The sequence below is a fragment of the Clarias gariepinus genome, chromosome 16 (genome assembly GCF_024256425.1).
Source record: "Clarias gariepinus isolate MV-2021 ecotype Netherlands chromosome 16, CGAR_prim_01v2, whole genome shotgun sequence".
Lineage (NCBI taxonomy): Eukaryota > Metazoa > Chordata > Actinopteri > Siluriformes > Clariidae > Clarias > Clarias gariepinus.
In genome coordinates, this window is record NC_071115.1 from 10,574,427 (window position 1) to 10,593,534 (window position 19,108).

The following is a 19,108-nucleotide window of genomic DNA, read 5'->3' on the forward strand; positions in this document are numbered from 1 at the left end:
CTAATACAGTACAGTAGATGATGAGATTGAAAAAGCATGCTGTAGTTATAGCATCAAGATGTGTCTCACGAATTTGTCGTTACTACTACGTAAAAGCATTCACTGAGTTTGAATCCTGTTAAAGCAACAGGTCACGCTATCTGGGTGGGATGCCATACTTTCTCTTTCTCGGTGATGTCAATCACAGCAACCCTAGCCAACCATTGCCATCTGTGAGGTCATGCATGCAAAAGAGGGCAGGTAGCGTTCTGACCTGTGTGTGTTTAAAAAAAAAAAAGGTGCTTGGCATCTACATGTGTTTTGGACGAGGTATGTCTAAGCTCTCACTCTTCCCGCTGGTAGTTGTTATACACTGCCTGGTCAAAGATTCAGAAACAGATGGGCAGTATCAAACAAAACAAACAAACAAAAACAAATCTAATTTCTGGAACTGGTTAAGGAATCACCCAACACATTATTCAAACCTGGAAGGATGGGGCTGAAAAATCAAATTCACAGAAGATCCAAGGTTGAAAAAGAATCATGAATGACCTGAGCATGATGGAGATCATTAAAAACGCTTGGTAAGGTTGCATCTTGACTGGACTTTTGAGTGATGCAAACAAGTCATGTGGTCTGATTTTACCCTGTTCCAGAGCGATGGGCACCAGGGTAAGAAGAGAAGTAAATAAACCAATAAAACAAGTCTCTGTACTGTACAAGTCAGTTGGTCAGGTCTAAGCTTAGAAACACTATCTGGCAATAAAATAAAGTCAGAAGACTATGTACTGAATGACCAGGGTGCATCACATCAATGAAGGTTTTATTCCCTGATGTCAGAGCCATATTCCAGGCCTTAACGAGTGAAAGAGTGGTTATGGGAGCATGAGAAATCAGTTTCATATACTGATAACTAAAACATAGTACAGTACAGTCAAGTTTTCCCTTTTTGTGCTTGATCAAACGCATCATGAATTTATGCTCTTCTTGACATGGAGCCAATGCTCTGATTCTTGATTGGGCCTTTAATGGAGCTTCTTCATGGGGAATAATTCATGTGAAATCTGGTATGCAACCCAGCGCCATCTAATTACCTCCCCCCTAACCATGAATAAAGGTGATTTATAAAGGAGTTCTGGTACAATCCCTACGTTCCATGCACACAGAGGGAACATCGTCATGAGCCAGAAATAGATTGCAAAGAAGAAAACAGGGAAGAATTCTCCGAATGATGTTTCTCCTTTAATATCATTTCAAAATGCCTGCATTTCTTTCTTGTTAGCTTTGAATCGGTTGCTGCTGCAGTATGACATGGTTCCACCTGCTCCTCCATTCATCAAAGAGGAGATAAAGCACAGTGTGATATATATGCAGAGGTTCGAATAATTAAAGAGGCAAGGACCAGAGAAAGCAGTTCACACGGTATAAATCTAGGCTAAGATGGTAACACCCCACACACTGGCTTTGATTTAAAAGTCATCAATTCTTAACAATCTGAAAGCGTACAGTATGCAGGTTAAGTCACTCATGCAGTGTATTAGTAATGCTTTCATCATATTTTGTTATATACTTTGATTTGGGGGTGTGGCAGAAATACTTTTGGTGTCTTGTGACCACTGGTGTTCAGGCAATAACCCAGCAAGGAACAATATAATTGTTAAAAAAAATTGTAAAGGTTGAAATTAATACAGTAAAAGACTTTTGTAGGGGCTTTTTTCATTGTTTTCTTTTGTACTTTTTATTTTCTTCTGTGTGTCATTGGGACTGTTCACATCACCAGCATAAAGTGACTCAAATCAGATATTTTATCCTAATATCACACAGATGTCATTTTTATGGCAGTCTGAATGCAAATCAGATTAGATTAGATTAGGGTCAAATCTTAATTAGATTATTTTTATTGCATATCTATGGTACACGGCAACAAAATACAATTAGTAAGTGCATTTGTCGCAGTGCAGAATAATCTGCATATGTAAACGGTATACAGTGAAGGAGTTATGTACATATCTTTATTTGATATTTTGCAGATTGTATCTGATTTACTTTCGTATGTGGTCCTAGATAGGTACAGTATATGACTTGAATGAGAATGGTCAGATAAGAATTCATGTGACTTTTTGCTGCTATAGTGATTTCATAGAAGTGTTAGCAATCCCTGCTGAAAGTACTAAAGTGAAAAGTCTGGTTTAGTTTCTTCTTCCAGCCGACTAACCGCTTGCCGTGCCCAGAACAAAATCCCAAGCATAGCATTGTTCAAAATAAGTGAGTGGTCGCACAAATATGTCATTTTTTATCCCAGTTGGTGCGAGCAAAGACGAATCAATTTGCGCATAAGCGCCGTTACAAGAAACAGAGAAAGTTCACATTATTGGTAGATAAAAGTCATTTGTAACTGTGAATGTGAACCGTCATGACATGCAAACCGGATCTGACCAAAAAATCGGAATTAAACAAACTGTCTTATAATGTGAACGTTGCCATTGTGTGTGTGTATGTATATATACTGTATGTGTGTATGCATGCATTTGTTTAGAATTTGAATCTAAAGCAGAACATCAACCAGGATATAGTAAATACAGCTATATATTATGCATTAAAGCTTAAAAATGAACTGATTACCGAAAAAGAATTCCAGCAAACAGACGTCACACTTCAACAGTTCACACTTGCATTTTAGCCGCCAGATTCAAGTTATACATAGCAGGCAGTATTCATAGATGACGGAATGAGGACAAACTTACACACATCAGTATTTAGACCTCAGAATTTCGGAGGCAGGGATCAGTTATCCAAGAAAAATAAGTGTGTTTTTGTTGTGCAATTTTCACTCTGGCTGGTAATATCAAGTTCAGTGCACCTACAGTATCTGACTATTGGATGGAAACACATTATTTTAGTCTAAAATTTATGGTTTGAATGTTAACACACACCAAAAAAAAATGTATGCCTTGCCAAGTAAAAGCAAAATAAATATCTAAATATGACATTATGGAATAAATCATTATATAAATCATCTATGCCTTGTTTTGTTTGTTAAACCTCATGCTTTCTGTATGACGTTAAACAAAAATAATAGCAGTACGCCATTTTTGAGAAAAAAAAACGTGGAATATTATTGACCTGATTTTTTGGCTCTGAATATGACTCAGTGCACATTAAGGTTTAAAACAACATAAGAATTACGATTATAATTAGTTAGTTAGCAAATAAGCAGCATAGTAAAGATATGGGTAAATGTACAGTACCTGTGGCATTACTTGAGCTTGCTGTCTGGTTCCATAGTATTAAGGTACGAGCTGAAAAACAAACAGGCAAAAGAAAAAAAAATTAAACCCAAGTCAATATGTCATTAAACCATATACAGTAATAAGCATGTTGTTTGAGCGCAATGATATCACAAAATACACAATGTGATTGAGACCCTTTGTTATAAGCTGTCAGGTCACATGACCTGTTCTAATCTTGACAAGCCATACACTATACACAATACCTGCTTGTATAAATTACAAGAAAATAGCAATTGGTGGACTTTTTTATGGATACTTTTGTTTATGGATTTGGATGTAGACCATGACTGAGAAAACATCACCAGGTGTGCTGAATGGCAAGTTTCATTATGAAAAGGTTCCAGAAAGAATCTTGGATGAAACCAAAGTTGTGTGCTCAAGCTGCGTCCAAGGAAAACTATTTTTACAAGAATACACTAAATGTCAAACACTCAAAAAGGCTGTGAAAAAGAAGAAATTGGCTAAAAAGTTACTTTTATTGCATGTACTGGAAGCCACCGGACATCAGTAAGTAACCATAACTACCTCGGCATAAAGGCACATCTAATCGATGACAAATGGCAACTGCACTCATTTATCGTGTTTAAAACAGAAGAAAGTCATTTTGCAAAAGTATGTGCTAGCCAATTGCCGATGCAAGGAGTTTATCGTTCGAGAAATTATCATTTAAAATTTGTTAAATTAATTTTTTTAGATATCATAAAACTGCATAATCTGTTTACTGTTACCAGTTTGTCATGCATTTCTTTATCCCACTGCATATTTATTATACATGCAAATGTGAGTATTTGCTTAAAAACTATGATTTACTATGATTAATCACAGTCTATGACTGTGATTAACTAGATTAAATTTAACAAACTGATTGACAGCAATGGAAATGCTCTTACTTTCACTATGAAGCATTTTTTACTGTAGATTTTTTTTACCATCCAAAGTGTTTAAGGGATGGTGCTGAGCTAGGACTGGACGATAGGGCAAAAATTTATATCACGATATATTTCTTAATTTTGGTTGATATGATATAATTCCGATATCGATATGGACAATAATAAAAAGCCTCAGGAAAAAACACACATAGACACACACACTCTCTGCCTTTCACATGAGAGGAGAGGAAAATGGATCTTTACCCTCTATGAGACTTGCTTTTGCTTTATACGCGCGCTGTACAAACACGCTAACAAATACAAAATTAAATATGTTTTTACACACACACGTGGTCACAGTGTTATACAGTAGTAAACAGTACACGTGTGCATGGATGTTGATTATACCAGTGAGAGACGAGCACTAAGACCCAAACACGGAAATGTGTTTATTTTATATATATATAAATATATGTGTATATTTATATTTTATAAATTATATCACCGTTATTGAAACAAATTCTATCACGATATATATTGATATCAAATTATTGTCCAGCCCTATGCATGTGTTTTTTGTAGCCATGAATCATTATGGTGACCATGTAGTGGCAAAGACGTCCATGACTTAATGTTTTGTAGTAATCTCAAACATAATACATGGCCCTTAAAATATTTATTCATGACTAATGTATTTCAATTTATGGCAAATTTACTATCTATGATATCCATTTAGGAACCTCTGTAGCCCAACAAGTGACAGTGGAGGCCAATAGTGACCACTGTATGTATTCCCATTTGTATGACTGTGGTAGGACCTCCGGTCAACACTTACACACTACAGGCAATTTGGGAACGCCAGTTAGCCTAATCTGCATGTCTTTTGACTTTTAGATCATGCAAAGGGAGATCATGCAAACTCCATGCACACAGACCCCACATGGGAATCAAACCCAGGTGCCAACCACTAAGCCACTGTGTTGCCAGCATAACCATTGGGTCATTTTAAATAGATGTCCTGAGTTTTTTTTTTTTTTGTTGTTGTTGTTTTTTACCCAGGAGACCTTTGAACTTCACAGGTTTCTGTGTTTCTGTGTGAAATTTGATTTGACAGGGTGTTCCCTAGTAGGAGACTGCAAATTCAATTTTATAAGTTTCAGTTGACCTCAGCATTAAAAAAAAAATGAAAATAAAAAAGGTTTTCACACATCTCCAAACACAGTGACTCTTACAAGGGCAAAAACAACCCTAGAGACCACAATGCAGTGCAAAAGGACCTGAAAATGCAAGCAAGGATTTACAGATCAGGTATCCTTTACAGATAAGGCTTGGATATTAGGTAAGAAGCCAGAGCAAAGTATTAACTGTAAAGTTAGGCATAAGCATTACACATGTGAGTCTGAATAACTAGTGAACAAAGTCATTAATATATGCAAATTTTCTGTAGCTAATGATTTAAATTCTAATTATTTTAAGGAAACCAATTTAAATATCGGAAAAATGATCAGATTGGAAATTAGTATAACCAAGATCTTTTAAAGCAAGATGTTTAAAAAAATGCCTAACGTACTGTATATCTGTAGACAACAACTAGGGATCAAAAGCTAAAAAGAGTGTGTATGGTTAAAAAGTAACAACTTTTTATGGGTAATAACTAAAACTTTTTTTTTTTTACTTTATATGTATCGTAATTTTTTAAAATCTGTGTGTCAAGTATCAATCAACTTTTTGTCAAGTATGTAGGGACAGGGGTAGTTCAGTGGTTAGGGTATTGGACTACTGATCAGAAGGTCCCAAGTTCAAACCCTGTCGCCAGCAAATTGCCACTATTGGGCCCTAAAGCTAAACCCTTAACCCTCAGATGTGTAATGAGATAAAAAAGTTAGTCACTTTGGATAAGGCAAAATTCCGTAATGTAAATATTTTGCTGATTTATACAGTACTGTATATGCTTATGTTAAGAGAACTTGAATGAAGTAAAAGTATGAGCTAAAATATTAACTGGTTTCATGTAATAGCAGATGATTTCTGTGAGAGGTGTGTGAAGGTTTTGAGTGTAGATGTTAGCAAGAAGAAATTGTTTAACATTTATATATATATATATATATATATATATATATATATATATATATATATATATATAGTTATTAATAATTATTATAATAAAACAAAATTTTTTCGACACGAATCCACTTTTCAGGAAAACTTTATTTAAAGTGGCACTTGTAATTCATTTGCTACTGGTTTGGGTGGTGTGAATGATTCCACATCTAAATTCCACATGAATACCCTGAAGATCTGCACCCCACCAAAAACAGTTTATGCCCAAATCCCACTGTAGGGGATAATCCCACATGAACAATAATTTTACCCACCTGCTAAGAATATTTATTGTAAAAATATTCCCCTCATACTGAACATCCTTTCAACAAGCAATACTGCTTTTACCTTTGATTATGACATACAGTGTTGTGAAAATAATTCCTTATGCTCCCAAAACACTCTCACAATCTAAGTCATGGTATTTCAGGGAGGAAAAACTCAATTGATTTAATAACCTGGGCATTCAGTACAGTCAGGTCATCAGCAAACTTAATTTTATTGCCACATAATGTTGAGGCTAGACCTGACCAATTAAAGTAACCCGAGATCATAAACACTGCCTCCGGAGGCTTGTACTAAGAGAATTATTTATTATCATTTCAGGATGAGTTTTCCTTTCTACCCTGCCATGCACATCAATTTGGAAAAGGGACATTCTGAACATGAGAATCCAACCACATGACTTTTTTCCTTTGCTCCAAAGTCCAAACTTTAATGCTCTCTAGCAAATTTTAAAGCTTTTCCTATTAGCCTCAGTTAAAAGTGATTTTCTTTTTGCCACACAGCTGTTAAGTCAAATGCTGTGATTTCCCATTGCATTTTGCATGTCTGCAAACTTTAAGATTCAGCATTCAGATTTTCTTCCAGGATTGAGTAATGCATTGAGAAGTTCTTAACCCAATTCTATTCCTTTTAGCATATTCTTTGCTTGATGCAGGCCAACTTCATACCCTTACCTTCTACTGTACTGTATAATGGCTACTTACCTGGCCAGGCATAATATTACTACTGTACTAATATTGCTATTATGTAGTGTCATGCAGGAGACTAGTTCCATTTTAAGTCTGGTTCTTGTCTCCAGGATTGTGCCGCTTCAGAAACACGTCAGGGCTACCATTCATTCCAAAACTTGTCCAAAAGAGCTCTGAAATGGTCTAGCAGCACATCCCATAAAACTACATAAAATATTGGAGTAACATATGCAATTTTGAACTTAAGACAGAACCTGCCAGGAGAGACACACTATATAAGCTATCTAACAGGCAGAGAAATGTGTCACACATTTTAAAAAGTGGAGTGCAGACAGGGAAGGTCTGACAGGATGATGACTTAGGAAGAAAAAAAACCCTTCGTTTTAGAACCTAAAAGTCTAACTCTGAGGGTTGTAAAAGCTCTTCTGGGTGAAATCTCTTACATTTTACTATTTAAAAGACTGCACATTTTCTATCCCAGCTAGAGGCTGGTTAATGAGCTCGCTAAAGGCCTGTTAATAGGATTCGAATTTGCTAAAAGGAATATGACACATTTTCATTTCTTTGTCTTGGCGAGTTGAAAAGAGATAACATATGAGGGTCTGGTGAGGGAATAAATGTTTATAGGTGATTAAGTGATATGGGAAACTTACTTGTTTCATGGCTGCCCAACAACAGTAAATAGGTGGAGGATGTGTCTTACTTTAGGAACTGAATAATGACGTGGTCCTACTTAAAACAATACAACCATCATGATTATTAACAGAGGAAATATAAAATGAAAAAGACTGATTTAGATCTTTTATTAATACCAAATGAAAGTGCAGTTCTGACGCAGCACTGTATAACAGTAACAGACATTAGACAGTAGACTCTCCAGGAGTAGGTTAAATAGGTTGTGTTGCTATAATCAAAGCCAACTTCTTTCTGTAAGAAATATGTTTTAATCTTTAATTTGACATTTTAATAACACTTATAACCTTAACACCTATTCTATTTTATTCTATCATTCTCTTCTTTCTCTCTCCTCTTTTTATTAATGTCTAATGTGTTGTATTTGGTGAAAACATGGAATCCATGCTTCAAAGTGTCTAATCTAAGTTAAAATTAGAATTTTCAATTAAGATCATATAACACCATTTTTTTTCATAATACCTAATGCTTTTTATCTCCCAACCATGCTTTGTTTTTTTTTTTGTAAACATGCATACTCATTTATATTCTTATCAAATAAAAAGAAACACATTTGCTGAATACATTTTCAAGCCCTTTTATGTAGCGTCTGGAACTTGGTGTCGAATCCAATTGATCCTACTGTACTGTAATTTTTATTAAGGTAAAGCCTGGCCCATTAAGATTTCACATAAAAAGGCATGATCCTAAAAAAGTGTATCATTCTACAATGTGAAATTGTTTTTTTGCTGTTGTTTAAAATCCTGGTATTTGCTTTTTTATTCTGGCCCACAGATATTTTCCTTGTACGATAATTTCTTTGCTGAATTTTTTTGTACTGACTTATAATAATATAGTCATAAAATAAAGTTTGTACAAAACCCCCCCAAAAAAGTGAGCCTGAAAATATTGCATAGCATAGTTTTTTCATTGTCCACCTTACCTTAATCATATTTCATAGTTTCCCACCTTTTTTCTACTCATACCTAATTCTATTGCATTCTGTTGTATTCTATTCTATCCTGTTCTATTTTATTCTAGCAAACCTTTTTTCTTCTCTACTATTCAATTTCACATTATGCTTTGACAACTCTCCGTTCTCTTCTAACAAACAATTCCTAAAAACCCTTCATCAAAAAAATAACAACCTTTCTCTAACTTATCAACGATGTGCGAATGATTGTGGCAATTTATGGCAACTTATTCTGCATTTACTGTATTAACTACTTTCCCCTGAAAAGAACTGGCAGCACTGATTAAACTAGGAAAGGGCATCATGCAGAAAAAAAAGCTGTACTGACTTAATGCCAGGGAATGACAAGGCATTTTTTAAATGACGTCCATATTAAAATTAAAATCTTTCACTATTTTTGAAAAATCCACCTTTTATTGTACAACCTTTTTTCACACCAAAGCTGCAAATCAAATCCATTGTATGGACATGGATAAGGATACTGAAACCAGCATGTCGTAACCATGGGAACATTACAAACAAATAAGCAAGGTTCCAGTCGTAATCAGGGATCAGTAATGAGTGTGCAGCAATAATTACACTTTTAGCTGTAACATCAAATTAATAAATGAAGCAACAAGTAAGAACCAGCAATCCCCTACAGTATCATCAAAAGACAAAACATCATAATGAGCTCATCACCAGGCTGTTTTTCTGCCGTGTGTGTGTGTGTGTGTGCCCACCTAAGCTTTATTTTAGTTTATAAAAAGTAACATGTTAAATTACTACTGTATTTTTATGTGGATGCTGGAAGTATTAAAATATATACATACTGAATATAAAAAATCAACATACCCTGGTTTAAAATTCAAGGTTTTTGTGATGTAACTAAATAAAACAAGATAACATGTCTGACTTTTTTCCACTTTTAACATGATAAAGCATCCAACAAAATTCATCAATAATAATAATAATAATAATAATAATAATAATAATAATAAAAACATTACAGATGGGATATAAATACAAACTTAACAATATTCTGGTTGCATATGTTTGTACACCCTTTCATAATGAGGCATGTGGCTGCACTCAGAATCAACAAATCACATTCACGCTCATTGTTAAAAGTAATCATGGTATAATCAATTAGATGATTGTGATTAACTTTAAATAAAGACAAATAATGTAGGATTCTCTTGGTTCCGTCTGACTGGAGAGGTATTCAAAAGAACTCCAAAAAATTACCATGGAACACCATGAAGAACATCATCAACCAGGGCAGAAAAAACTGCAATATAGTCACATTACCAAGAACAGGACATCCCTCTTCAACTGACAAAATGACAGGTACTGTAGGTTACCAAGAGACCTACATTAATATTATAGGAGCTGCAGGAATATCATATTATATATAGATAGCTCCAAATACCAATCTGTTTTGGCACAAAACCTGTATGCCTCTGTTAGACAGCTGAAGATGAGGAAAATATTCCAATTCCAGCACGATAACAACCCAAAGCACAAATCCAATTCAACAAAGTAATGGCTTCAGAAGATGAAGATAAATATTTAGCAATAGCCCAGATCTAAATCTCATCAACCATCTGTGCGATGACTTGAGTTCTGTGTACCAGAGATCTCTTCACATTTTTATCGATCAGGAAGATTTTTTTGCAAGGAAAAAGGAATTAAATTTTATGAATTCCCACAGGTGTCATGTGGTACAAAAAATAGTTATGGCAGAATCCATGCACATGAATTGACAAACCCAACACACAGTTTACCAAACTGAGCAAAACTTGTTGACAAATCAAATACTGTGATTGTGCTTGATTTGTGTCTGTGCGCTCAGTTTAGTAAAACATGTTTTCTGTTTAGGACACTGTACGCACTGTGTGTATTTTGACCAGATGATCCTTGGGGGCCTATGGAACATTGTAACGAGCAAATCAAAATCTTCTAAGTTGGTATATTTTAAGAAATGGATAAAGAAACATATGCTTTAACCTTTAAATATTAGTCATTATTGTACAGTTTTTCTTTTTTGTCTCCTCCCCCCAAAAAAACCTCTTTGCTTTTCACTTGAATTGTGCTGTATGATACAGTATATCACATTGAAGGTGGAAAATAATTATCTGTTCTGGTTCATCTCAAAAACCTGGGGTTTTTAGAACTTTTGTATCCACTATATAATATTCAAGATGATAAAAAAAAATAATGTTTTTTTTCTCCTTAGGGATTTTTTAAGATTATTTTGCCTAAAATTTGTATCATTTATCCATCTATCCATCTCAAGGGTTTGATCCCTGGCAGTGGTCCGTGGGTGTTGAGTTGCATGTTCCACATTCTTGGTGGGTTTCCTCCAGGTACTCAAGTTTCCTCTATACACCCCAAAGACATGTACAGTAGATTAGGTTAATTGTTATTCCTAAATTGACTGTCCCCTGTGATGGATTGGCACCCTGTTCTGGGTGTACCTTGCCACGTGCACTACAGTATGGATAGGCTCAATGTCCCCCATGACCCTGTACATGATAAGAGGTATAAAAGACGAACAAATAATAAAAATAAATAAATAAATAAATAAATATATATAAAATACATGAATAAATAAAGTTTTACAAAAATGGCATAGATAACAACTGGTAATGTGTGTATACATTTTTGGCCCCCCTGTGTATGTATGTATACTACAGTATACTGTATGTACAAAATGTATTTGCTCGTCTGTCTTCACATGCATATGAACTTGTGTAACTTTCAATTCTTAATCCATTGGGTTTAATATGATGTTGGCCCACCCTTTACACCTCTAACAGCTTTAACTGTTCTTAGGCTTTCCACAAGGTTTAGGAGTGTGTTTATGGGAATTTTTTAACATTCTTCCAGAAGCACATTTATGAGGTCAGACAATGATGCTGGACAAGAAGGCCTGGCTTACAGTCTTAGCTCTAACTCATCCCTAAGGTGTTCTATCAAGTTTACCTCCAGACTTTGTGGAGGCCAGCCAAGTTCTTCCATACCAAACTCACTCATCCGTGTCTTTATGGACCCTGCTTTGTGCACTGGCGTACAGTCATGTTGGAACAAGAAGAGGGCATCCCCAAACATGACTGCGCATCCCCAAACAGGAAGGGGGCATTCTCGCTCCTGGCTCTACCAAGTTTTTCAGGATCACTCCAATGTTTTTTCAGACTTTCAGCTTGTGGTATAATAGGTGAATTTCATTATGGCTGATATTCTGTGTAATATCAACAAATTCAAAAGGTCATTCTTACCAAAATGTATTAGTAAACTCTGGTAAAGTTTAGAAGCTTGTTATTTATTTAAAAAATATTGTCTGCTCAGCAATTTAAAATCTTAACAGCATCAGTAAAAGATACTATGTTATGACATTGTTGCAGCACATGAATTAATTTAAATGATTTATGTAAAGAAAGCTCACGGATTTTTACTTATTTTGTAATAATAAATGATGTTGCGGATGAGTAAGCAATTTAATCACAATTGTAAACCAAGTGGTTATTATAGCCTAAACTTAATGAATATTAGTCCCTGCTACTGCACCTATGAGCAAGAAACATGCACTGCTTTCCCACAGTACCTCAGATTTTAATCACTTTACATTGCACTTTATATGCACATAAACAAACTCACAAACAAACAAATAAATAAGCTGTTTAGCTAAACCAAACTGTTATTTATCCAAATATATATATATATATATATATATATATATATATATATATATATATATATATATATATATATATATCTTCTATACTGCTTGTTGTGTACTGTATACTACTGTAGGTCATTGTGTAGCATATCTCAGGGGACAGTGTGCACAAGGCAGGGTACACCCTGGACATGGTGCCATCCATGGCATAATTGGCACACACACTACAAGCAATTTGGAAACACCAATTTCTATTCCTAATCTGCATGTCTTTGGACTGTAGGAGGAAACAGGAGTACCTGGAGGAAACCAACCAAGCATGGGGAGAACATGTTAACATGTAAACATTCAAACAGACACGAGGTGAGAATCGAACCCCGACCCTGGAGGTGCAAGTCAACAGTGTTAACCAGTAAGCCACCATGAAACCACAAGCAGTGAGTCTTATCTAGTAAATTTTTATGACATATGATTTTCTAATATATTTAACAGAATTAATATTAAGTAATCACTTTTAGTACAGCAAAAACACAACCAGGCTACTGTGTACAAACCAAACCCACCAAAAGAAAATCCACAACATTTTAACGGTTTGAATCAGTTACTATTTTAAAAAAAATGAGCTGGCTAATGCATAAGCTTATTTTACACAAACTATTTGTTTTAAAAAACATGTACAGTACATTGTATGAATGAAAGTTTGTGGACACCCATAAAGTATGTGGTTCTTCCGCAAACACAGTCAGTTAGAATGTCTTTGTATGCAGAAGCAATTGCCCAAAACCACACAGCACTGTTTCACAAACCAGTGAAAAGCCTTCTCAAAAAAGTTGAGCCTCTTAGAACAGCAAAGGCAGGCCAACTCCATATTAATGTACATGGATGTGGGATGGGATGTTCAGTTTTAAGATTTCTGTATACTTTTTTTTTTGGTGAGTGTGAAAACATTTAGCTGTACAGCTACTGTAAGGCTAGCTATTACTACAGTACTGTATATACAGTAAGATCAACTAGTTCATTTTAATATCAAGTCAAGTCAAGTAGGCTTTTACTTTCATTTTAACCATATGCAGTACACAGTAAAAACAAAACAGCATTTCTCCATAACCAAGATGCTACATACAACATAAATTAACAACATAAAGTAACAACTAGCTAAGACACTTAATTAACTAACTAGCTAAGCCAACAAGTTAGCACTACTGTAAATTAACAACACTTTCTTGAGACTATACAAAAAAAGATAACAAACAAAATCATCATCAATATCAAAACAATAAAAATTGTTAGCTTAGCTTAATTAGCAATTTAGCTTAGCTTAAATAACTAAACTATCTAGAAACTATTAAAAAAGACAGAAAAAAGACAGAACAAAAATCACCATAAAAACAACACAAAATAGCTAGCTGACTATAACTGAAGCAAAATACTGTTAACTAGCTGTACATATTGTGAGGATTAATTTTCTAATTAAGTTTATCCAAATGTAAACAGCTACCTGTTACTGTAACTGCATTAACCAGCTTTAGGCTGAATCCTGTAAAGTTGCATTACATGAACTAGCTAATTTCACTCAAGCTAATTTTACTCATTTAAAATAAGCTAGAAAAAAATTAAGGGTAGCTGCCTTGAAAACACATTTGTGAATACTATAATTTGTATTACAGTAAGAGCTTAGTCTGCCATGGCTTATTTTAGGTTTGGCCAACATTTTTATAAAATAGGCTACATTACAGCCAGTCATTAATAATGTAATCAGATAAGGGTAGGCATGGCACAAACTCAGTCGGCTCATTCTAAACAATCCATGCAACCTCTAACCCAGAGTCATGTTTGTGAATCAGTGGTTTATTAATACAGCACCAGATGGTCACAGTGCAGATGACTGAGCACTGATGAAGTAAGGTGATGTGGTTAAAGCAGCCCTCAGCACAGCCTCATCAACACACCACCGCAAGTGTGAATGGAGAACATGAAAGAATGGGGGGAAAAAAACCCTGTAATGCCAGGTTTGTTTATTACTGCTCTTAAAGCTGACAGATTTAAGATCTGCAAATTTCTCTCTCTTTGACAGGAAAATGTTAGTGCAGCTAGTACAGTAGTTGTGTGTCACACTACATCTCATAGCAGAGAGGGGCAAGTAAATGCCACTTAAAACTATTAGAGGCCTCATCACAAATGGCATACTTCACCATAAATAGTAAACAGCAGTAAGAACATTGGTATATTGATGCACTTGATTCTAATTATTTTTTCTTCCTTAAGTAAATGTACAGCTAACGTCTAAAGAAATCCAATATATACATACATTTACAGCATTTGGCAGAAACTCTTGTCCGGATCAACTTACATTTTATCTTATTATATGTCTGAGTGTTAAGGGTCTTTCTCAAGGGCCCAACCTTCAAGGGTAAACCTTCAAACTCAATGCACACAGACCCCAAGCCGAGAATCGAACCCTGATCCTGGAGGTGGAAGTCAACAGTGCTCACCACTAAGCAACCATGCCGCCAAAAGCTCTAATACCACTATCTCACCTACGTGGTCTGTCTCACGGTAAGGTGCGGTGTTAGGCACCGTGAGTCGCAGCGATTGCCCGCTGACGTTCCGCGAAGTTCTGTAAGGACCGCAAGCTTCCGCGAGCAAAAAAATTAAACGTTTAATTTAAAATTAAACATGTTTAGTTTAATGGAAATGTACTCAGCGCTGAAAACTTGTGGTGAATTATGATGAACCGTACCTATGGCCACCGCGCGAAACCGCGTAGGTGAGATAGGGGTATAAGTGGTATCTAGTGAATTTGATCACATATAATTTTCTAACATATTTAATAAAATTAGATAATCACTTTTAGTACAATTAAAGCATAACCAGGCTACTGTGCAAAACCAAACCAAACGAAAATCCACAACATTTAATGGTTTGGTAATCGGGTACTGGAACCTAATTGTAGTTTAGGTGTATAAACTAGCTATAGAACTTGTGTTTAGGTTGCACTACTGTATGTACTGTAAACGTCCTGCCATATATGTTTTCCATCCATGAACTAAACCAGCTGGTTCTAATTATTACAACCCTTCAGCCTGACAGGCTTGAACTGATGAAGTGACATCGGCCGATTTGTGCTCAGGAAGGGCTTTAATTAAGCAATATCACATGAGAGTGAGTGCTGTTGTGCTGCATATAAGCACGGCTGTGATACAATCATAGGCAAGAGGGCACAGTTTATATACATTTTTTGGCTGACTCTGTATATCGTTATATAATATTTTCATTTTGTCCACACATAAGCCCTATGGAAAATTTCCTTGGAATTACACAGATCTACCTAATTGATAACATTTAGAATTAACCCTTTTCCATACAATTACCTGTACATTCTCGTGTAAAACATAGGTGCCTAAACATATAGTGCAATGCACCAGAGGCCCAGTGTTAACAAGCCGCTGATTGCTGTGGTGAAGTGGTTAAATCACTGTGAATAGATGCCAATCACTTGAATGTTAATTGAAGTGTGACACTTCACACTCGCAGGTAATCACAGGTTTGTGTGCGGCATGCTGGGATCAACAGGCCCACAGCTGTCACTGGAGATGTTATGGAAATAAAGAGGTTTTTGATAATGACTATGCTGCTTAGGAATAACATATGGCTTGTCCCTGAAACACACCAATTATTTCCTCTGTCCGTCTGTCACATATGAAATGTACAACCCAGACTCTAATTTAGCATTGTTGTTTAACTAAAAACCTTTATCTTTCAACCACAAGTAAAGAGAATAACCTAGAAGAAGATAAAAGGATGAATTCCGGCATAGCTGTAATTAAAAACAATAGGTGATAAAAAAAAATACATCACGATAGCCCTGAACTTAATTAGGTTTAGTGTTAATCAGCAGCTAATCTGACTTCATAACTCTGAATTACCAGCGCTATCACTACTTTTGAATGGGATTTATGCAAGTTTTGTGTGGGTTGAGCATACTACTTCAGATGGAAGCACAACTGTATAGCTTGTGTAACAATCCCTTCTGGCCCTGTCGAGCTGATTTGTTGTTAAGCTGCGCCTAAGGGAAGTGAATTGTCAATATAGAGGTTTATTAGCTTTTTAAGCACTCAAACCTAATTGAGGAGCCACAGTTACAGCTACAGTTATACAATTGTATAGCTTTCCAAAGAGCTGGTACATGTATCAGGGCTTGGTTAATCTTCAAGGACAATCATTTAATAAATAAAGGTATTACACAATAACTTTTAGTTATGCTAGTGTACTTTCATCATATAGGGCATCACTTAGAATCAGCCATAACATTATAGCTAAAATTTTGGGTTCTACTTGTGCCACTGGGGTGGGGGACAGCCACCCCGGTGGTACAAGTAGAACCCAATTCTATATACAGTATACTGTATATAGAATTAGTATAATTAATGAGTATACTTAATCAGTTTGCCAATAATTCACATTTTTCTAGACTTTTGTGACTGCAAAAATAGGTTAAAAAAGAGGGGTTTCTTTTGAGAAAAATAGCTTCAACCACAGGTCAACATGCATATTTTCCCTGCTCAGAGCTAATTCTGAGGTTATTTCCCCTCTGAGCTTTAAATCTGCAAAATTTGCAGTTTGGCTAAAGTGAGGGATTATAAAGTGTGTGGCTCACAGCATGATGTCAGCTTTTAATCGTGTGGAAAATATTGGTTACATGCAGTGTTTTGGGTTAAAACATTCCATAATTCATCATAAGTCCACCAAGAGTTAATAATGCAGATCGTCAGCAGTACATATGGTGCTAAATAAGTGTTAGGTTTAGGATAGGTAACATTCAAAAGCCTGAAACACTATGATACTGAGAGATTAATAGTTTCAAGCTACTCCTTTTGATTTCCTTTTTTTTTTTATCTGTTGCGTACAGTAGTCTTACAAGCAAGTCCTTGTCTTAAATTTTGTATGATCATGTGTTTCTCTGCTCTGGAACTCGCCATTCAAAATAATGATAAGATAAAAAGAAAACAGTCTATTATGTAACTGAGAAACATAATAATAAAAATTAAAACTTGTCCTTTTAGAGTGTTTGTAAGCGTCTTTTATAATGCCAAAGTATCAACTGTTATGACAGCAACTTTCTTTTACCTTTGAATTTAATACATGCAGCTTTCATTTTTCAGAAATGTCAAATCCTTAAGCCATAAAAAGTCTTTACATAATAATAATAATAATAATAATAATAATAATAATAATAATAAAAACTGTTTACAATCAGACCAAAAAAAATAAATCAGTCTTTTTTTCTCATTTGCACATGTAGGAGTATTTTAACAATATTTTGGTTGTACTCCCAAGCAGCAAGAGAAATGTGTATTGTCTTAATGCCTACATACCATGACCATGGTAGTTAAATATATTCAGAGCATCCAACCAACATTAAAAACATTACCATTAAAACCTAGCTTTTGTTTCCCCTTCACTTTTAATGGAGAGATGTTTTCGTGTTGTTGTTAAATCTACCATGCATTTGTGCATATTTTTGTCACTCTCTACTGCACAGCAATGTTTCCACAGACATCAATGCATCATCTCACACAGTTGTAATATAATTGTAATAAAGGTACAAATCTGGAATGCATATGGTCTGGTTGCTGAGTTTATTTCTTGTGTAAAGTCTATCAGTATTGCATATTGCATGTCATTTTGTTGTATCAATTTTTTCAGGACATCATTTTACTGTAATTCCACTGATATTACTATATATTTTTTTAATATGTGATTGGTTGTGATTTTATCACACGTGATTGGTTGCTGGACTGTCAATCCTGCTATAACAAATCCACCAGAATATATTTATTTATTTATTTATTTTAAGACACACACACACACACACACACCCTCAAGCATTCGTACAATCGAATCGTCTGAATATAGCCTTGGTCCATGGAAATGTAATGGAGCATAAAGAGATCAGAAAACCACAGCAGAAAAGTACACACTCACCTGTAAGGTTGGTGGAGAGCAGGAGTATTGTGTCACATGTAAGCTCAGCTGTAGCCCCAGAGAATAGTGTGATCCACATGGACAACACCTGAACCTGGAGAGAAAAACAATAGGACAATAAGCCTCTCTCTACTCAGAACACCGTAAATAGTTTTTTGAATCACAGGATTTAAATTTAAATTCAGACTGAAATCAGATTTCCATTACTTTCATTCCTAATCTATTCCTGTATATGATGGTTGTATGGTGCAGCCGCAGGGTCTTGGCAGAAGGCTCACTTTTCCCTCTGTGTTTGAGTAATTCCATGTTTTCAACCCCTTTAAAGGTGTGAATAAACATGTGAATGTGTGTGCATGAGTGATGACCTTTATGTGTTAAGGGATAAAATTATGATGATGAATAAAGATGATGTCGCCACCACTGAGCAACATTAGACCTTGCAAGAAAAGAAGACTTATTAAATATATTGTCTACATGCAGGTAGTAATAATGACTAATTGTTTGGTAGGTATATCAACTTGATTATATATTAAATACAGTTTACTTCACAACTGCATCTAATTATGTTACATTTCTTGACAAAATTATGTATTTTATGTAAATTA

General features: G+C 35.2%; 1 protein-coding gene across 1 annotated transcript in view; it reads right to left on the minus strand.

The window, feature by feature from the left end:
- Positions 1–18,809, minus strand: part of crhr1 (corticotropin releasing hormone receptor 1) — a 101,318-nt gene extending 82,509 nt beyond the window's left edge. Inside the window, exons 1-3 of the mRNA XM_053515274.1 lie at positions 18,711–18,809; positions 18,504–18,597; positions 3,228–3,278 (exon numbers count right to left, since the gene is read on the minus strand). Of these exons, the coding sequence (XP_053371249.1) occupies positions 3,228–3,278; positions 18,504–18,597; positions 18,711–18,809 (244 nt within the window). The remainder of the gene's footprint in view (positions 1–3,227; positions 3,279–18,503; positions 18,598–18,710) is intronic.
- Positions 18,810–19,108: the final 299 nt, after the last annotated feature.